Below are 21,522 nucleotides of genomic sequence, written 5' to 3' on the forward strand. Positions count from 1 at the left end.
TTTAAAATTAAACTTTTACTAACATATTTGTGAAATTTTCCCGACTAAAATAAGTAAGCAAGTATGCTATAAATTATATCGTGTAATTTTAATTACAAAAATGTTAGAAACATATTAGTAAAAGTTTCATTGGCAAAATTTTGAGTTAAAATTCTCATCGTATCATATAGTCTATCCAACGAGACGAGGCACTGACACTCGAGTTTCACTAATCGGCAGCCAATAGTTTACTGCCTCGTCTCATTAGATAAACTATAGCAATTTGTAGCTTGCAACATGTGAAGTTTTATTAATAACATTATTTCGATTATGTATAAGAGTTATGCAGCAAAATATTTTTATACTCTTTTCAATGAATTTACAAAAGATGTTGAAGCTAAAAAAACTGATACTATGATTACATAAACTTATATATATGTATATGTATAAGCTGATACACGATCTTATATGACTGTGGCTGATATACATCTAATTAAGCGATAATACTCAATCTAATAAATATATCTACTATTCCTAGTTTAAAGCTATTTTTTATTCAAACAGTACTTCGATTATTAGTAAAATAAGAACAACTTTAGCCGAAGATGCTACTTTATTGTGAAAGATATTATGAGAGATTTTAATGACAACTTTTCAATTTGTGTCGATGTAATTTATAATTTACAATAATAATTTATTCCCAAAAGATATTAGCGCAGTTACAGCAATATGCATATATTGACAATATCTGCAATAAATTATGGAGCACAGCCGTTGAGATGAACATTTCGTTAGTTACAATGTACACTCAATGTTTCTGCTATAATTGCAAAAAATAAAAAATTTGTAGCTTCCGAATAAAATTATTTATCGTAATAGCATTTTCAAATCATCGAATAAAAAATAGAGTTTAGAGAAAATTAAATAAATTGATTACATATTTCGTTGTCTAATTTATCTCTATGAATAAAATATATTCATGTTTTTGCATAAAAAAAAATCTATTTAATAAGAAGGAAGATTTTTATAATAAAATTACAGATTACTTCACAAGCATAAATACATGAATTGATATGCTGAAATTTGATGCAGATTTCTGTATATTTTCTATTTCTACCTTGACATTATACCAAAGTTTGAATACTAAATGAAATTAATTAAATGCAAAATAATCATCTTATGCTTTTATATGGTTATCTTATTAACAAGACTGTTTTTATAACAATATTCTCTTTCAATAAGTTTCTGTGCATTATTCAATATATTTAAAAAATGTGATTTTAGATCCTGTCGACCTATATTACACCTGATTCTGTCAGAATTATAGTCTGGAAATAAATAAATATTCTGTCTGTATATAAAGCTTATTTAAAACTTTTCTTCGCAGTTCCTATCCTTTTTCTCTTTGAATACTTTGAATTTTGCAATTAGGTCATCTACAAGAATTTCCCCATGCACCACATTGTCCCTAGTTCGTACATTTACCGTGCCAGCATTAAGTTCCTTTTCTCCAACAACTAAAAATATATTTATATATGTATTAAACACATTAATATTTTACTACATGATACATATAAAGCATTACTATAGAGGATATTTCTTTACCGAGAATAAAGTTAAACTGTGCGAGTTGAGCATTTCGAATCTTCTTGTTCAAAGTATCACTTGAATCTGTATCAATCTCTACCATAATTCCACTATTCCAAAGTTTATCTTTTACTTGCTCTGCATACTCATCAAATTGAGAGCTTACTGGAATAACCATTACTTGTCGCGGGGACAACCAAAACGGCCATTTTCCAGCGTATGATTCTGTTAGAATTGCAATCATTCTTTCTACAGAACCCAAAATGGCTCTGTGAATAATTACTGGCCTCGTTTTTTCCCCAGATTCGCTAAAATTTTTAATTCAAATTTGCATTCAAAATTAAAATTCAAAATTTCAATTTATATCACAAAATTAGTTTAAAATCGTTCTACTTACTTAATATAAGACAAATTAAATCTAATTGGTAGTTGGAAGTCCAGTTGAATAGTAGCACACTGATGATGTCTCTTAAGTGCATCCATAATGGTTATGTCAATTTTTGGACCATAAAATGCACCATCCTCTGGATTAATTTTCCATGGTTCTCCAAATGCATCTAAACTCTCTGCTAATGCTTTTTCAGCTTGATCCCACATTTCTATATCTCCCATGTACTTTTCGGGTCTCGTGGATAAACATAAATTAAATGTGAAACCGAACACGGAATACACGTGTCTCAAAAAGTCAAGCGCGCCGATCATTTCATCTTTAATTTGATCAACCGAACAGAATATATGCGCGTCATCTTGTTGAAAGCGCCTGACTCTAGTTAGTCCAGTTAATGCACCAGATAATTCATTTCTGTGTAATACTCCGAAATCTGCCATCCTTAATGGCAATTCGCGCCAGGACCTGATACGAACGTCGAAGATCATACAATGACCAGGACAATTCATTGGTTTAAGTGCAAAAGTTTCCTTTTCAACATCAAAGGAAAACATATTTTCTGCGTAATGCAGCCAGTGGCCAGACGTTTGCCATAATTTACTGTTATAAATATTAGGTGTAACTACTTCTTGGAAACCCCGTTTTCTATATTCAGAACGAATAAATTCAACTAAAGTATTATAAATATAGGCTCCACGTGGTTGAAAGAAACATGATCCTGGAGAAAGTTCATGGAAAAAGAATAACTCTTGTTCCTTTCCTATTTTCCTGTGATCTCGTTTTGCTGCTTCTTCTTGAAACTTCTCCCATTCTTTCAATTGTTTGGTATCTGGAAAACTGATGCCATAAATTCTCTGTAAAGATTCTGCATTGACGTTTCCTTCCCAATAAGTAGATGAACCTTTTGTGATTTTAATGGCCTTAACTTTTCCAGTATGTCTAACATGTGGTCCTCTGCATAAATCAATTAATGGACCACATCTATATACTGTAGTAGTTGGAGTATGTATTTTTTCATTAATGATCCGAACTTTAAATTCGTTGTATTTAAACATCTCCAAGAGGTCTTCCTTAGTCATTTCTAATCTCTCGAATGGTTGTTTATCTTTAGCTATCTTTTTGTAAAGAGTCTCTAAGAATGGGAAGTCTAAATTGGAAATTCCTGTTTCACCTACGTACATATCATAATAAAATCCATTTTCTATTGGTGGACCATAACATAAGCAACCACCATATACTCTCTCCATAGCTTCTCCTAAAATGTGTGCACTAGAGTGCCAAAAGACTTGTTGGCCATCTGGATGATCAAATTTAAGGAGTTCAAGTTTGCAATCAGATTCCAAGGGTCTGTCAAGGTCCCACAGTTCATTATTAACTTTTGCAATAACAGTACTGTCTGCTAAACCTTGACTAATGTTTTTGGCAATCTCATATGGCGTTGTACGCCAAGATTGAGCTATAACTTCCTTTCCATCAGGTAGTGTTACTTTTATGTCAGTAACTGTTTTCAAAGCTAATGATGTTTCATACTCTGCTTTAAGCTTATCCCATAATGCGATACGATCCTGAAAGAATAATTATTCAGGAACATAATTAAATAATAAGTATATTCAAAAATTGATTTCAATTAATTAGATCTATTTGTTTCAGTTGTCAGTTATTTAAACATGCAATTTTCAAATGTCAGCAAAATAACATACCTGAATATAACTTGGCCAAGGATTTAATTCAGAAATATTCCTTTCTTCGGTGGCAGCAGCTTTTTTCTTTGGTTTCATTTTCTAATATTGAGTAAAATAAAATATTTAATATCACCGAAAATACTAATCATTATCTTTTAAATTTAAAAAACATAAGGCTAATGCATTCGCGGACAATGCAACAATCGTTAAAAGGTATAAGGTCGGATTGCATCAGATTATCGATTTCAATGATATGGGTGGTCATTCTTAACATAGTACAAATTATATCAATGAATAGTTTAAGAACCGAAAAAAAAAAAAAAGAAAATTCAAAACGTGATATTATAACATAATGTTGTAATGATAGTATATCTTATAACCAACCCAAGCATGTGTCCGCTTAGAAACATTGTAAAGGTTTCTATAACTGCAAATACGCAAAGTCGTCAACATATTTTACCGCTAAAAATGAAAATGAAGAAATTTATCAAAAAAAATCAGTATTCATGCCTTGTCTTCCTTCATATTCAGGTTTTCCATGTTATTCACCACGTCTTCACACATGTTGTCGACCATATTGAAGCTAGACTTGCTGAGTATATATATAATAATGTAACTGATGATTCGTTAAACTAGCTCCGATGTATTTCTACTTTCTATACGTCCATGATGACGTAAGGAATAGGAATAAAAATTGATTTCATTAAATATTCGATTTATATTTATATTTTAATAATTTCAATTTATATTTATAATTTAGTAATATAATTTGATTAATATATATATTTTAATCACAATATTATAAAGAGGAAATGAAGGAATAAAACATTAATATTTTCTCTTTTATTAAAAAATAATCGTCTACAAAACCTGTTTTAAATGCCTTATAATTTGTATCGATACATATTACAATGTAAATCACGTAAACATAACAGAACATCATTGTCGTTAATTTTTATTCGATAAAATAATTATATCTATTTATAACTTTTTTACAATTTGTTCCCTACGCCCTTAAACAAATAACGTAAACTTGTCGTCTATTCCTAAAAGTGTATGCGTTCGTGACGAACAATATGACTTCGATGATGAAATCTTTTTCCGCAAGCGCGACAAACATATGGCCGTTCATCAGTATGAATTCTATTATGCATTTTCAAATCGTATTTTTTAAAAAATGATTTACCGCACTGAGAACAAACATGGTTCCGTTGTTTTAAATGATCTCGTTTTACATGCTCCTATACCAAAATAATCATTGTTATGTCATTTAGTATATGGTTTAATAATTAGAGAAATATCCTTCAAAAAATACTCACATTTACTTGTGAAGAAGTATTATAAATTTTATTACATATATCACATGCAAACTTCTGTGGACCATCTGGTCTATGATTGTTTGCAATATGTTTATTTAAAGTTGATTTCCAAGCAAATGACATTTTACAGTCTTTGCAATGAAATTTTTGCTGATCTGCGAAATGGGTACCGATGTGTTGCTTGTAATTGTAACTAGTTGAAAATGACTTTTCACATATTGTACATTGAAACTTTATTAAAAACGTTTTCGACTTCTTTGAGTCTTGTTCATCCTCTAATTTTTCATTACTATTTGTCACATCTTCATTTTGTTCTTGTTTTTCATCTGTTTCAACAATTTGATTATTGCTATTATTGTCATCGATAATATCATCTTTTACATTCGATTCTACAGTGTCAATTTCACTAAAATTTTGAAATTGTAAGAATTCATCACTATCTTTGTTACAATCTGAAATTTTCGAGTTTTGATTTTCAAGTCCTGATTCCACAAATTCAAGAAATCGCTCAGGACTATCATCGTAACTTAATCTTTCGAATACTTCGAAATTTGTTTCAACATATTTATCGAATTCACTTTGTGTGTCTAATAGAATCTGATTTGTAAAATTTTTTTCTTCGCCTTGTAATTCATATTGTGAATAATTTAAATCGTTATGTATATCATCTCGTATATTCTGTTCTGCATGATTTTCTTCATTCATATTTGTACTATTATCTTTATTCTCGGAGCTTTTTGTGGACTCAACAATTTGCGGATTCGGCAATTTTTCAACTAAATTATTAATTAGAAATTCATAAAATTGTTCCCCTGTTTCTGTTTGTACTAAACGCAACATTGGTTCATCATGATTTACAATATTATTTATGTCGTTCAAATCATCGGATATTTTTTCACTTTGTACTAAATTTATTTCTTCATTTTTATGTATATTTGAATCGGAATTAAGATGTTCATTGTTACTAGACTCCGAGAGATCTATCTTTTGAAACATATCGGTAACATTCAGAGGAGTATTTATTAGGGTGTTATAATTTGATATTGTTTCGGATTTTTGTAAATCCGATTCGTACGTTTGAATACATAATTTATTTTTAAGAATATTTTCATCTAATGGAGCAGCATATGCTACATTTTCTCTTTCTGTAGAATTATTTGATTTACATAATAAAAGCGGACTATCATGAACAAGTTGTGTTTGTTCATCGTTAAATGCTACCTCCTCAGAAACACTTAATTCTTCAGCTCCCAAAATTTTTGTTTCACATAGATCTTCTTGTGAAATGTGATTTCTACTATCTTCGATGTTTTCCAGATTGATTTTCTTTAACTTTTTCCATGTAAAAAAGTAACTATATATAGAAATAGTTTTGAATTATATGATTATAAATAATAAAATATTTACCTGTTCTGATGTAATATAAATAATTGCATCCAATGGTGAAGCTTTTTTCATATTTGTTTCATTTTCAAGAAAGTCAAAATTATTAGTACATTGTGTTTGTTCTTTCAGTTCTGTAGCTTTCTGAAAACTCTAAATGGAAGAAATAGGTCAAAAACATGTAGTTCTTGAATGTTACTTTCAGAATTCTTACCACCTCGTTGTTTTTGCACTCCAAAGTTTGCGAATGGGATTTTTCGTGCTCCCTTAAGAGAAAAATAAAATTGAAACTTTCACCACAAATCTTACAGTAATGTTGTCTCTTAACAATCTTTTGCTGACTAGGTGCATTACCTTCAACAAACTGTACATTGACAGTAAGATATACTTATATTCAAAGGATATTACATAATATCACATTTGCTCATCACCTTATTTTTGTACATTGCATGATCTTTTTTCTGTAAATTGGTATTGTTGAAATTAGTTTGCGAATGATGTTTAACATCATCCTTTGCTCTTTCGTGAATACGTTTGTGTCTTGCAAGGGAACTAATTTGAGTAAAACGTTTTCCACAAATGGAACATGGATATAATTTTTCCCCTAAAAATTCACATCACATTTAAATTTTTATTCATTATTTGTATTTCATTTTATGGAAAATTTGATATACAATATAACTACCAGCATGCATTCTGCAGTGTCTGATCAAATTAGATATGTGATTAAATTTTCTCCCACAAACTTCACAAATACAAACATTTGTTCCTAAATGAATGTTTAAATGTGTTTTTAAATCTGCCTTGCGAAAGAAACCTTTGCCACAAATTTCACAGAGCTGTGACTTTTCACCTAAATGTATACTTCGATGATGATAATCATATTGAGAAGCTCTGTCAAAAGTTAAACTGCACTGATGGCATTTGAAAGGCCTTAATGTAGTTTCATAAGGATTATCATCAATTTTTTTTGAAATATGGTCTTTTGACACTGTTTCTAATTCATTGTTTGCAGTTTTTAACCATTGCACATGCTTTAATAATACATCTCCAGCATGGATACGTAAATGATCATAGAATTCTTTTTTATTTATGTATCCAACATCACACACTGGACAAACAAGATTGATAGACTGCATTTGAACCATATCATTCTTACAATTCTCTTCTGGATTTAAAGTGAATGACATGCTCGCATATTCAGACATGAGAATTTTTTTTACAGAGAAACTTTATTTATTTTAAATACAACAATCAAAATAGTGTTAACAATTCTAGCACTTAGGCATTTGTCTTATTAAATCAACAACCTAAAAGATGTAGTATCATTAGCTTACTACATATTTCTGTTATTTATTCCCTCATTATACATGATTTAAAACTAATTGCTCCAATTTGATATTTACGATGTGTTTAAAGTTTTAGTTCAATGAACGATATAGATTCCATTGAATTATAATACGTACGCGTTAAGCCATAGACGTACTTATTGGTTTATGATGATTATAACTAACTAAATGAAATTCGCACGTTATTTGAAATTCTATGTCATTATTTAAAATTTATTTAAGGAAAATATAACGTATTATTTTGCATGTTATTTTCATATACATGTTATTAAAGTCTGTTCAAGTATACATATACATATAATCAGATAATAAACATACAAAAATACAAAGTTTGTGTATTGGTACCCTTGTTTAAAGCCACATGTTGGTAAGACTTCGTCATTCGGTTAATTTAATTTTCAAAAAGTAATGACGATTTACCATGTTTAAGATCGAAGCAGTGGCTCGTTAAGAATTTTACTGTGTTTTGTATACATTTTTAAAGGATTTGATTTATATATATAAAGTAAGTTCACACACAATTTTTAAGTTTCATACAATATTAAATATACCTAAAATTACCAGTAAATACTTTTAAAATCCTAAAAAAAATATGCTACTGTTTGTTATGTATCCAAACAAATGATTTAAGTGTCGTTTATTTATGCAAGTATAAACTAATTATATTCATAATTTATTTATTGAATTACTAGGTGAAAACGTAATAATGGGAAATTATGTTAATAAGTTTTTTCCTCATAATACCGAGACTTATAACAAAATGGAAAAAGAAGAAATAAGATGTCCATCGTCTCCTGATGAAGTAACTCTTGAGAAAGACATTATGGAAACTCCACCAATAGTTCGTAAAACATTAATTGATCCTAGATCAATAACAAGTGGAATAAATCGTACACCAATAGAAGTAATTTTAACACAAGTTAACATATATTTTCATAAGTTGTATAATAATACACAATATATAAAATATGTAATATTTATAGGTGAATTGTACACCACTTGGAACAAACAAAAAAATGATATCAGCAATTCCAAAACATTTACAAACTAAACGATATTTGGAAACAGATATAGATAAAATAATGCAATGTTTAACTCCAATAAAACATTTTACCCCAAAAGTAATAGATATTCCAAAAGTACAACTGCCAACAATGGTAAATTATGTATATTACAACATAGCTTAAAAATTGTATAATTATCAATAATTTATAAGGCTTATTTAACTATTTTAGGAAGATAAAGCTGCAGATATTCCTTTAACACCAACAACTAGTAATTTAAATAATGAAAAGTTAATTACTGATATAGAAAAGGAACGTTTTAATATCTTGGGTCTTGATCCTCGATCTCCAGCTGCGGATTTTGACAGAACGCCAATTTTAATGCCAAAATCTATAAAACGTTTAAGAGCAAGGTCTCAAGAATTTTTACATAGAGCTGGAAGTTATGATACAGATATATTTTATCCAAAATCTTCATATTGTGAAACATCATCACAATTCAATGATACTGAAGTACAGGCTTTACCTAGTTTAGCCACAGCTGCTGTAAAATCTTTGAATTCAGTCATTAATGATTGCAATAACAAATCCAAATCACCTGAATCACTATATTCTAGTCACTCATCTGGAAATGAATCTACTTCAGCGATTGGTGAGAAATTGTTCTTAATAATTCAAAGTTAATTTATATCACAATATGTAAAAAACTTATTTCAAAAATTTATTATATCTAATAAAGAAATATTTGCATCAGCAAAGGAAGAATTGGAAGATCAGAATGAATCTCAAAGAATCTCAGGACAAATCAAGTTCAATGATGTATGTGTGAAGAAAGATATAGAAGAAAAGAAAACATGTATTACTAGTAATGATATAATTAAAGTATGGAGAGATTCATTGATATTGGATGAGCCTCAAGAATTAAAGACGAGTGAATTAGACAATGTACAAATTATTGAAGAAAAAATAGCACAAGCATCTAAAGAAGAAGTAATTATAACATTTGACGATGATAATGTAGCAAAACTAACTAATTTTGAAAGTGAAAGAACTAAAATAGATACAATTAGAAAAAAGAAAAAAAATTTTAAATCAGAAGTGAAAATTCCAATAGATGAAAAGAAATTTTCTAATTCTAACAATAAAGATGGAAGTGAATCTACAAAGGTACTTAATAAATTATTTCACAGACATGGTAGTTGCAGTGTAGATATATTTTTTCTAAAATTTTCATATTATGAAACGTCACAATTCAATGTTATTGAAGTACAGTTTTTAACAACAAAGTTTTTAAAATTCAGTTATTAATGTTTATTATCACAAATTCAGTAAATCTGAATCACCACTATTTATTAATTCGTTCATTTGAATATGAGTTTGTGGATTTTGAACCAGCAGAAACCGCGCTGAAATAAACACAATACAACTACAATTTATAATCGAGAGTATATTATAATATATAATCGAGTAAAGGTGCCGGCCGAGAGTCGACCGAGATTCGAAACCTGACCATACAGCCACGAGTTTGAATCTCAGCCAATCGAGTCAGCGCGGCTCTAAAATGTAAATGTTTATGCTTTATTATAAAGTTTTCATATTTTATTTTCAGATTCGAACTCCTCTCGGAAATCGTTCAAATAATGGACAAGTACAAACATTATTAGTAAAATCACCACAACAGGTATTTAGGAACAAAGGTATTGCCTCAAAAATATTGCAAGAAAACACACCACCACACAAGAAACATATTACAAAATCGAAATTAGGTGGTATACAATGGGATCCAGATTCAACGGTTATCATTTAGGGTTTTATTAATTTTTTATAATAGGACAAATTTAAACATAGTTTATATTTTTTTTATTTTTTAAACAAATTCAAATAATTGTAAAAATTAATTATAAACATAAGTGTAAATCGATTGGAATAAGGCGTATCTACTTGATATAAAATAAATAATCCTTTGAATAAACTTCTTATTATTTGTCTTGATAGAAAATCATGGATTTTTCTTGCTGTTCATTTGCATCGCTGTTCGTACCTGAGATTTGGCTTTTTCAATTGACAACTGCAGATTTTCACTTGGTTGTACTAACTGGGTAACACTACACAATATGATAATAATTTATTATGAAAGTACATTTAATACAAAATGCAATATGTAATATACCTTGGATCTTTTATTACAATCCTTTTTTTCTCATTTTCACTTCTTGGTATTAATTTGATAATTATATTATTCCGAGCTTTCTTTGGATTAGAAAATATATTCTTATTTGAAGTATCCCATTTTGCTATAGCACTTGTATTGACAATTTGTGGCTTGACAACTCTAACTTTGAGATTATTATTAATAGACTGTCCCTTGTAATTTTTTCTTTTGTTTCTTACACAATCCAATTTTGATGTAGTTTCTTTAAATTCACTTGCTTGAGCAATAATAGCTTCAGTCGGATAATAGGGACTTTGCAATGAATTAGATGCAGTATCCTTTTGATATTCAGATGATGTTGATGGTAGACTAGGTTCACATATTGGCCTTGGATCTAGACTTTGTGGTATACCATCATAAATAGAAAATAATGTTTCTCCAGGATATTGTTGACTGAGGCGTTCTTCTGTCAATGGTAAAGCAGGTGTTCTTTTTCTTCTATTATACTGTTCTCTAAAAGTTGTTATTCCATTATAATGACAAGTCAAGTCTTTTATGCTATTGCATAATTTGTTTACATACTTTGGAACAAATTTATCAGTATTTGGATTCAATACATCTTGTTGATTTTTTCTTATACGTGTAGCTACTTCTTTTCGACGTTGAAGGAGCTTAGCTCTAGTTTCTGAGACACTTTCATGTTCGGGTGCATAAAAAACATGTAGTGAACCTCCATAAAAATTTTTGCCATCAATGAATCGTTTTGCTATTCTATATAATGTATAATATAAGACACAATGACATGGATTATTTTATTACCAAATTACAAAAATTCAATTATATACAAGATATTAGTGAAATATGAAAAGGTATGAACCTTGCACTTTGTATACGATCATATTGTACATAATATGCTTCTGTAAATTCCTCTGTGGGATAATCAGACACTACATGTATCTTTTTAATATTACCATAAGGTTCAACAAGCTTTCTTACTTCATCACCTAATTGGAGTTTTGGTACTCCACATATCATTAAGTGTTTTGATTCATCATTTATCGTATAAACCTGTTACATAGAGCTAGAGTGTCAAGGAAATAGTACAAACAACCAAAAATGATAGCAAATTATGAAATAAACTATGTATTTAAAATAAAATTATTTATAAACTTAAATTTGTTATTATTTAAAGAAATTCATCATGTGATTTATGAAAAGTGTATTCAATTTTATAATAAATGATATATACAATATAAGAAAGTAACTTATAAAACATTACTTATTACTAAGCATAATTTTATATATGATAGGATACAAGTTCACAATGCTACCTTCACAGACGTCAATTTTTTCCCTTGTCTATAAGGAGGCCGTGTATGACACAATTTTTGTTGTACATGATGAGGAAGCTTTGTTATGACGCATTTATCATCCATATTTTTTTTACTATATTTTCTTACAAAATTAGAGTTTTTTAAATATATGTAGTTATAATTAATTTTCTAACAAAATTTCATATATTTAATATTTATATTTATTATTGTCGTTGCACCACTTTATATTTCTGTACACAAAATGCCAATTGTGCTAAACAAGCTAACGTGGTAACCTAAAACAGGTTATGTTTGCTAGGTTATTACTTAAAACACGTGACTCTTCTTACGATAGTAATGAAACATAAATTTTTATTCTTGTGGAATGAAATAAAATTAAATAAATATAGTAATGATAATAAAAATTTTATTTTTGATAAGTATCTTAAAAATACAAAAATCAGATAGCTCAAAAAGGTAATATTCAGGTATATTAGATATAATGTATATTTATTAATTTCCCAGAATCTCTAAAATATCTTAAAAATCCCTATCAATTTTTAAATTTTTTAAATTTTCATTATAAAAGTGAAACATTAGGTTAATACGAATATACTTTTATCTATTCTATATATGAAACGCTATTAGTTAATAAAATTCTATCATAATATATACATTACAGCAATTTATCAAAACCACTAACGGAAGTGGATACGAATGAAACGGATGTGATCATCCGAAGGAGTAATGGCGTCCATAGTATATAGGGGACATATAATTTTCTCATTGTTTGCTCGTGTGTGTTTAAATTTACATCAATGTAAAGCGTGAAACCAAAAATTTTTTCAAAAATAATATAGTCATTTTAATTCATATATTTCATCATATTACTTGGAAAACATTTTTTATACAAACGGTGGAAATAACAAGTGATATTGTGTATAATATATATCAAAAACGTGTTAACGTTCGGATTCGGTAGTGAATCTAAGAACGTAAGGAAATATTAAGTTTTTAGCTTCTGTATTGTTCCCCCACCTGCGGAGTTCTAAGCTATAAAAGACACAACATTAAAGCGTGTGTCGCATCTAGAAGAACAAAAGAGAAGGATGGAACGAAAAAGAAAGGTGCGTTTCGTCTCGGAACCAACCAACCAGACTCATCAGTAGGCTTTCTGCCCCTGCCTGAATTGCACGGGATTTTAGTACATACAGAGAAGAAAACCGGAGTGAGGGAAAGTTGCTAGACATCTAACGGCGGCGGGCTGAATTATCGCCACTCGCTCAATCCACACACGTTCGGGAGATGTGACAAGCGTTTTACAGTGCAACAGCATCAAAGAAAATTTGTTCGCAATTAATGAGCAGGTTGTTTATCAGTTTTTGTAAACAAGCTTCACTTTGCATTAGAGAAACGTAGAATTTTTAATAGAGTTTGTCGAATTGGTTAGCTTCTCTCGAAAAATAATTCATATAACCTTTAGTAACATTTCGATTCCGATAGGTTTTGTACTCGTTCTTAATTATTATATATTTCACTGCTATACTATATAATTGAAGGAAACTTAAAATTTGTAATAATAAAGATAAATAATGCATGAAGTATGTTTCTACCAATAGAAATCGGTATTACATTTCCACATATTGTGAAAGTACAGTTTATGTTCGTTTATATTTGAACGTTGTAGATCTATAGTTCATCAGAAAATGTGTTAAAACAACCATAGTATTATTGCTGCTTTATTGAAATTTAAATAGTCTTTTTAATCATAATAAATAGCGCAGATAGTTAGGTCAGACTTCTAAGTTTTTCCATTTATTGGATAACCCAATAGAGTATCACATACCATATGTGAATTGAATAAAAATAATTTGAAGAATATATTAAATGTAACATTAATAAAGATTAGATAATGTTAAACTTACTTTATAGAATAATAATAAGAAACATATTTTGTGTTTATTTACAGAATTAACAACTGCTGTTATGTCTGCAAATACTCAATTTGCAAATCCTCCACCAGCTATAAGTTTACCTAATATGTCTGTTCCACCTCCTGCCACTCCAAATTTATCAGCTCCGCCTCCTAATTTGACTACAATAAACACATCTGGAAGTTATCAGCACAGATACACTAATCATAGAGATGGAGCAAGGGGTTTCTTTAAACCATTCAGACCTTATCATGCACCCAAAATTGTTGCGGCTGGTCAAGATACGTTACAAGATGAATTTGATGGCAAAAGACTTAGGAAATCTGTTATGCGTAAAACTGTGGATTATAATTCTGCCATTATAAAAAGCTTAGAGGTAGGATTCTTAATTTGGTTTGCTAAGTTTTGTGATATCAGTGATGAATAGTATTATTACATATTTTATATGTAGAATCGAGTGTGGCAGAGGGATTACAGAGACAGACGTGCCCTACAGCCAGATGTGATGTATTACCCTGATCTGCTTCCACCACCTAGTTATGTTGACAATCCTATAAATGCAGTCACCACAAGATTTGTGAAGACCGCAACAAATAAAATGCGTTGCCCTATTTTTTGTATGGCTTGGACACCAGAGGGGAGACGCCTTGTTACTGGTGCATCTAGTGGAGAATTTACCTTGTGGAATGGTCTTACCTTTAATTTTGAAACTATTTTGCAGGTATTTTATGCCCCTTATTATAGTTTAACAGTAATTAAATATTTCTGTATATTATTAATATTTTTTTGTAATTTATTATCATCATTTGTAACTTTGTAGTTTAAATAAAAGACTGTATATATAAATAGGGAGCTTTGGACATTTCCAAAACTTTAAAGCTTGAATACATTGTATTATTTTCTGTGTAGAATGTATACTAGTTTTAGATGCATTAATCAAATATTTGTTTTTGTCTGTTTAGGCACATGATAGTCCAGTGAGAACAATGGTATGGTCGCACAATGAGAGCTGGATGGTCACAGGAGATCATGCAGGCTATGTGAAGTATTGGCAGAGCAATATGAACAACGTCAAGATGTTTCAGGCGCACAAAGAAGCGATTAGAGGACTCAGGTATACCATCCACCACACTAGTCCTTACGTCTCTTGCGCCACTGTTATCGATGATCCGTCCATCCTTGCTGTAGTTAAGATATTGGACATGACTCTCATTCTCTTCCTCTTCTGGTTTTACAACATTTTTGTTTTAAAAACATTAATTCTTGTATGGGTACACAGGTGATTTCTAAAATTTTTCATAAATTGTATTTGAAAGACTTCCTGATATATTAGATGTATGGTGAAGATATTCTAAAGTTTTGAAAAATTTCTGTGATATAAAGTCTGTGATGAAAATACATTCCCTATATTACGTGATGACATCCGTGTTATTACAAATTGATTTTCTTACTTTTTTTTATTAAGGTTTCCTATATATATATATATATATATATATATATATATATATTTGCATTTAATTTTAATATTTAACTGTGGTATAAACTATGAGGCTCTATATTAAAAAAAACTTAATGTGCCATAATATTATTATAAATGTTGTTACAAGTAATTCTAGTTGTTTTTGCTTAGTTTCCCAAAATTAATAACTTTTTGAAACATTTTTACATCTTCATGTATCTTAATAATATTTAAAGTTGATCAGCAAGGATAGTGTAAATTTTTCTGCCAAATATATTGTACGTGTATTAATATGAAATTTATCAACTGTATTCATAGAGTCTTAGGGACCTAAATAAATTTACATGGTCCACTAGATTACAGTAGTATGAATTTATTATTTTTATATAGAAAGGTCTGAGACAAAAACAAAACAAATTGTAGGAAGAAAGAAATTAGGTCCTTATGGCTCATAGTTTATGGAATTTATATGGTCAGGTTATTAGGTAAAATGTGTATATTTAGAATGAAGAATAAACAAACAAGAAATATACAGCAATACCTAGTCGAGATTCCCATGGAATTAAATAAAAATAAATATCCTGTGTCCTTCTTTACATCATCCAAGTTTTCAATAAAGTTAAATAAAGGCAGTTACAGTATCATATGTCTCTGAAAATAAAAATAAAGTATTTTCTCTTTGGTCTTGTGTCACTTGTGCCCTTTTGCAGATAAGAGAGAGAGAGTAACAGAGAGATATAACGAACTTCATGTACACTTCGGACATTTTTTTTGTGCAATAAATGTTGAACTTTTGAAAAAATATCAATCTTGGTATATCACTCGGTGGTCATGTGGCATCAAAAAGAGATTCTACTTTCATGATAATGGAACAGTTTGTTGCTTGATCAGCAGTAAATTTTGTTTGAGTGCCAGATATGACTGTCGAAGATGGTTTTTTGTTTATTTACAATATTTACACATAGATCTTCCTTTTATTACTGATGTTTGTCTATTCCTCGAGACGAATTCAGAGTAAAAGCCCACTACGCGCATTCTTAGACCACATATATTATCGTTACGTGAATAATTTTTTAAATTGTCCTGAAAATGAATTTCATTCGTGTATTTTTACGCGTTCTTATACACATTTTTCGCACACATATAGCATATATTTAACTGAAAAAATTTCATACACATGAAGAATTTTAGCAACCATATAATAGTAGCTTGTTGTGTGTCTGATTTAAGTAATTTTTTGAAAATTATAATCCTTTATAGGTTTGTCGGTTGATCCTAACTAACTTCTATACGATATGTTTAGGATTCATCAAGGATGCATGTGTAGATATACAAATACATAATTTATTTAGCAGATGGTACCATAAAAAAAAGAAAAATATTTATAATATTCTTTGCTTGTTTCTTTGCATGTGTAGTATTTATTTAATAATCAATGACAAATCAGTAATAAATGTAAGCTATTATATGCTTTAACTTCAATTTCTAATGATCATATTTTGATGTCATATCATAATAATGTCCGTAAGATGTACCATATGCCTGAAATGTTCTATCGAATATTAATAAACTTTTCATATTCTGTCTCCTTCCACTTTGAATATATTGCAGTTGTATAAGGATAGAACTTCAATAAAAGTTAATAAAGATCAACGTGTAATCAATCTTTCATCATACTATTCTATTATCTAATATTTTATACGTGTGCCTACATGGGATAATAAGTACCAAATATGTATTATACATTCCATAACGTTGTAATACTTGTTTTATTGAGAAAATCCTCATTGTGAGCATTTGCAAATAAAGAATCGCTCTATAAGTACATAACAGCGTATTGTTTGAATATAACATTTCTTTTTGGGTGGGTAGTTTCAGTCCAACGGATCACAAATTGGCAACATGCAGTGATGATGGAACAGTCAGAATTTGGGACTTTCTTCGGTGTCATGAAGAACGAATTCTCAGGGGTATATATTATATTATATTTTCTTTTATTATATTATATTATGTTATATTATATTTATTCTTTAACATTAGAAAAAAATATTTTTATTTACATTTTATTTATTTATTAATTGTGGTTTCAACAAATAGCTCAATCATTAATACAAACTTCAATGAATTCAATATTCATATAATTATTGTTTAGGTCATGGTGCCGATGTGAAATGTGTGCACTGGCATCCACAAAAAAGTCTAGTCATCTCTGGAAGTAAAGATAATCAGCAACCGGTTAAATTATGGGATCCAAAGACTGGCCAGTCACTCGCAACATTACATGCACACAAGTCGACAGTAATGGATGTTAAATGGAATGAAAATGGAAATTGGCTGGTAACCGCGTCGCGGGACCATTTGCTCAAGTTGTTTGATCTTCGAAATTTAAGTCAAGAAGTTCAAACATTTCGTGGTCACAAAAAAGAAGCTTCTAGTGTCGCGTGGCACCCAAGTCACGAGGGTCTATTTTGTAGCGGTGGTAGCGATGGAGCTATTTTATTCTGGCACGTTGGGTACGCTTCCTGCAATTCTTAATCTTATTTTTTAATCTTATTTGTTATACATTATTCATATTATGATTAATTTTTAGAGCCGACAAAGAAGTAGGTGCGATAGAACAAGCTCACGACAGTATAGTTTGGACGTTAGCTTGGCATCCGCTGGGACACATCCTATGTTCCGGTAGTAATGATCACACTTCAAAGTTTTGGACACGAAACAGGCCTGGTGATTTAATGAGAGACAAGTATAATCTCAACACTTTACCTGCAGGATCGGCTGGTGTTGATGATCATGAAATTGGTACACAATATATTATACGAATAATAACAACAATATTGTTATTAGCATTAAGTTACTGCACAAATTTATGTCCGCTAGAGTGAATCTTCTACAAATTACGTTTACCACATCAATTTATGCGAACGCTACTTTTATAGAAGTTTTCAGATTTATCGTTAAAAAAAGAACTTATTGCATTTTCTACCATTGGTTCGTAATGCTTTGAAAAGATGCAAATCTAATGAAAAACTCCGGACAAAATTTATGTAATAATTTCATATTTAAAAAAAAGGGAATTTTGAATTTTTTTACTATTTTTTCGATTATTTCATAGCCGATGAAGCAGCCGTAATACCTGGCATGGGGCCAGAAGATAGAATCAATGCCGATGGTGAACCAGAAGACAAAAGCGGTGGTATTCCTGGCTTGGATTTGGATCATGCAGTCGACGAAGGAAAGAAATTCGCTAACAAGAAAGTTCCATATAGCAAGCCAATTCCAAGGAATTTCCAAGCTCAATGGAATGAGATGGAGGCTGAGGATATGGAGCAGGTAGAAGCTCTAAATGCATTTGTGAATCAGTTGATCGAAACCACACCAGGAGCGGTACCATTGAATGAAGTGACACCTAATGGTATTATATTGTACGGAAAAATGATTCCTGTCGAACGTAAGCATTATTTATTGTTAATGAAAACATTTAGTACTGTAATATTAAATGAAATTTTGAGATTATTAAAATCGTTGGTAATATTGCAGCCGGTTCTAAGTTAGCAGAAGCAATTAGCAAAGGAAATGATGCCATAAATAAACTAGTATTTTCCGGAGAAATAGAAGAGCTACGAGACGTTGTGGGTCCACCAGATAACATGGACGATTCCGAAGAATATTTGCAAGATGACAGCGAAATAGATTATTCCAAGGTTCCCGATATCGAACTTCCTCCGCCTTTACCCAGTTCCAAATTTGCACAGAATCCCGAATTGCTGAAAGCTCTGAATCGCGGCGGAAAGCGGAAATTCGATCAACTAATCGGTTGGAGCGACGGTGGAGCCAGCGACAGAACATCGAAGATTCATCAACCGGTCTTTGGCGGAGTGATGACGGAAGACTCACAATCCAGTGATACCGACTTAAGGTACACGGGAACGAAATCGAATCAGCACTCCAACGAGACTAACTCTTTCCACAGTGGACAGGACGAGGATCTCAGGAAACTTCCTCATGGTGAAAATGCTCGAAATGCGAATCGCGATGAAGACTTACGGTTTAACATCTCCAGTGGACCTGGAAGGCCCAGTTCACGTTCCGATTACGATGTAAGGAGTAATTACGCGGATAAGGACTTTAGAAGTTCGCATGGATTCCCCTTGAAGAAGTCTTTGGATAACGACATTTACGATGACAGAGATCGGGACGGTAATTCGCGGTGGGACGATGAGAAGTCGATGAATGATGGTCCCAGAAAAGGGGATGGTGGTTTTTCAGGGAACTTTGATAAACGTGATAACATGCCGCTAGCTATAGGCTCCGGCATAAGTAACAGCATACCTCATTTAGGCAACAGTATATCTCACATGTCGAGTCACCACAACATGCAAAATATTAATCCCAATATGACCCCCCCGATCCAAAGTTTAGTACCACATCCAAATATGTCTCAGCATCCTATGCAGAATAAACCGCTGCATCCTGGTATGCAAGGAATTGACGGTCCAATGCACATGATGCACCATCCTAACATGCATCCTGGTTTTGGTCCTAACGGACCACCACCCGGAAACTTTGGCCCTAACTTTAGACCGCCAAACGGTAATTTTGGGCCCAATCAACACTTTAGGCCAAGCCCATTGCCTCCATTCGGTCCAAACCAAGGACCGTTCGGTAATAACTTTCAAGGTTTGCCGAATTTCCGAGGGCCGAACTCAGGCCCACCCAATTTTGATCGGCCGGGTTTTGGTCCCGGTTTCCGCGGTCAAAACCCCGGGCAGAACCCGCCAAATAATTTTAATTCAAATTTTGGTAATTTTGGAAATAAACTGGGACCTAATCGTGGCATGAACCGAGGTCCCAATGACAATAACATGGGAAGAATGGGAAGGAGCGGTTATAGTAATCGTGGTAGAGGACGTGACGGCGATCAACCACGAGGGATTCGAGGGAGAGATAATTATTGAAAAATAATTAATTATTCGGGACGGAAATATCTGTATGTTATGTGTACGTTAACATACTGCCGTTCGTTCTGCACGAATCATTCAATTGTTCCGTGTTGGGTTGTACAGTTGATCAATAATGAATTCTAGACCGTAGAACGGCGGTATCCTATAAAAGTATCGCGGGTGTAAAATAACGGCCCATATCAGACACGTTGCGAGCCACTTTATACTCAGTGCTAAAAAAGAAAACTCAAAAGTAGGCGTTCGAGTACAGCGTGCTTGGATGAAAGTATATTTTCTTTTTCCGATGGGACTTTATTTGAACAGAACAATGTCCTTTTTCCAGAAAAAGCGACTGATTATCCATATTATAGATGGCTAGATTTCTAAATAATGCGAGAGATGAATTTGTGTTGGATGCAAGTGAGACTTCTCTTCTCCTCGACTTGTGATACTTGTAAGTAGTGTACAAGCGTGGTGAATCTGTACGAAGTCACAGAAATTGTAATATATAAAATATAATCAATGACACACTGGTATAATTCTGATTAAAAAAAAAAGATAAAAAAATGTATTAAAAAAAGAAAAAAACAACTGTTCACAAGCTGCCTTGCGAAAGAATTTTTCTTGTTCCGATTTCGAGAATTGATGAGCGCGCGGGAGTAGGGTAGAGAAGCATGTGAAGCATGTTGAACGTTTCATAATTGTTGCTGGTCGTCGAGAAAACTGTGAACCAGAACAGTCTACCTATCAATTATTAATAAAAATGAACTAAGATGCAGAAATTATTCTATGAAAGCTCTATCCCAGATTTAATTTATAGATATTAGATATAGATCTAGCTTAACTATATATACGAATATAGAAACATAGCTCAAATGTATGATGCATAAATATATATATATATATTTTTAAATTTTATCTGTAATATTTCACCGTGCATGTAATTATATTTGAAATATCTTTTTTGTAATGATTCTTATAATTATAACTTAATTAGTTAATATAAGTTACGTCTATTTTTTTAATGATC

At 31.0% G+C, this 21,522-nt stretch overlaps 5 protein-coding genes across 12 annotated transcripts; 2 read left to right on the forward strand and 3 right to left on the reverse strand.

The window, feature by feature from the left end:
* Window positions 1-573: 573 nt before the first annotated feature.
* Window positions 574-4,307, reverse strand: Thrrs (threonine--tRNA ligase). Of its 2 annotated transcripts, none has more exons than XM_072015620.1 (5): window positions 4,147-4,307; window positions 3,655-3,735; window positions 1,964-3,519; window positions 1,585-1,874; window positions 574-1,496 (listed from the first exon to the last, which is right to left on the reverse strand). In XM_072015620.1, the coding sequence occupies exons 1-5, from the start codon at window positions 4,210-4,212 to the stop codon at window positions 1,348-1,350; spliced, it is 2,142 nt and encodes a 713-aa protein (XP_071871721.1). In that variant the 5' UTR covers window positions 4,213-4,307; the 3' UTR covers window positions 574-1,347. The 2 variants fall into 2 exon arrangements, with proteins under 2 accessions (XP_071871721.1, XP_071871720.1); XM_072015619.1 differs by having other exon boundaries at window positions 4,021-4,160.
* Window positions 4,308-4,464: 157 nt separating this feature from the next.
* Window positions 4,465-7,963, reverse strand: LOC139993680 (uncharacterized). 4 transcript variants are annotated; one of them, XM_072015613.1, is made up of 7 exons: window positions 7,805-7,962; window positions 7,024-7,648; window positions 6,770-6,942; window positions 6,553-6,702; window positions 6,363-6,491; window positions 4,956-6,287; window positions 4,465-4,877 (listed from the first exon to the last, which is right to left on the reverse strand). In XM_072015613.1, exons 2-7 carry the CDS (start codon window positions 7,544-7,546, stop codon window positions 4,683-4,685), a joined length of 2,502 nt encoding a protein of 833 aa, XP_071871714.1. In that variant the 5' UTR covers window positions 7,547-7,648; window positions 7,805-7,962; the 3' UTR covers window positions 4,465-4,682. The 4 variants fall into 4 exon arrangements, with proteins under 4 accessions (XP_071871714.1, XP_071871719.1, XP_071871715.1 ...); XM_072015618.1 differs by having other exon boundaries at window positions 6,363-6,482; window positions 6,556-6,702; window positions 7,024-7,963; XM_072015614.1 differs by having other exon boundaries at window positions 6,556-6,702; window positions 7,024-7,963.
* A 20-nt stretch (window positions 7,964-7,983) lies between these two features.
* LOC139993685 (uncharacterized) lies at window positions 7,984-10,663 on the forward strand. Of its 2 annotated transcripts, none has more exons than XM_072015626.1 (6): window positions 7,984-8,192; window positions 8,380-8,591; window positions 8,671-8,844; window positions 8,923-9,343; window positions 9,431-9,858; window positions 10,301-10,663. In XM_072015626.1, the coding sequence occupies exons 2-6, from the start codon at window positions 8,394-8,396 to the stop codon at window positions 10,496-10,498; spliced, it is 1,419 nt and encodes a 472-aa protein (XP_071871727.1). In that variant the 5' UTR covers window positions 7,984-8,192; window positions 8,380-8,393; the 3' UTR covers window positions 10,499-10,663. The 2 variants fall into 2 exon arrangements, with proteins under 2 accessions (XP_071871727.1, XP_071871728.1); XM_072015627.1 differs by having other exon boundaries at window positions 9,446-9,858.
* On the reverse strand, window positions 9,885-12,437 carry LOC139993686 (uncharacterized). 3 transcript variants are annotated; one of them, XM_072015629.1, is made up of 5 exons: window positions 12,175-12,435; window positions 11,721-11,911; window positions 11,426-11,614; window positions 10,862-11,356; window positions 9,885-10,796 (listed from the first exon to the last, which is right to left on the reverse strand). In XM_072015629.1, the coding sequence occupies exons 1-5, from the start codon at window positions 12,277-12,279 to the stop codon at window positions 10,691-10,693; spliced, it is 1,086 nt and encodes a 361-aa protein (XP_071871730.1). In that variant the 5' UTR covers window positions 12,280-12,435; the 3' UTR covers window positions 9,885-10,690. The 3 variants fall into 3 exon arrangements, with proteins under 3 accessions (XP_071871730.1, XP_071871729.1, XP_071871731.1); XM_072015628.1 differs by having other exon boundaries at window positions 10,862-11,614; window positions 12,175-12,437; XM_072015630.1 differs by having other exon boundaries at window positions 10,862-11,614; window positions 12,159-12,435.
* A 445-nt stretch (window positions 12,438-12,882) lies between these two features.
* Wdr33 (WD repeat domain 33) lies at window positions 12,883-21,274 on the forward strand. The gene is made up of 9 exons (XM_072015612.1): window positions 12,883-13,523; window positions 14,126-14,466; window positions 14,542-14,811; window positions 15,053-15,204; window positions 17,422-17,519; window positions 17,702-18,062; window positions 18,140-18,351; window positions 18,665-19,000; window positions 19,090-21,274. The coding sequence occupies exons 2-9, from the start codon at window positions 14,143-14,145 to the stop codon at window positions 20,505-20,507; spliced, it is 3,171 nt and encodes a 1,056-aa protein (XP_071871713.1). The 5' UTR covers window positions 12,883-13,523; window positions 14,126-14,142; the 3' UTR covers window positions 20,508-21,274.
* The last annotated feature ends 248 nt before the right edge of the window (window positions 21,275-21,522 follow it).

Source organism: Bombus fervidus, chromosome 13 (genome assembly GCF_041682495.2).
Source record: "Bombus fervidus isolate BK054 chromosome 13, iyBomFerv1, whole genome shotgun sequence".
NCBI lineage: Eukaryota > Metazoa > Arthropoda > Insecta > Hymenoptera > Apidae > Bombus > Bombus fervidus.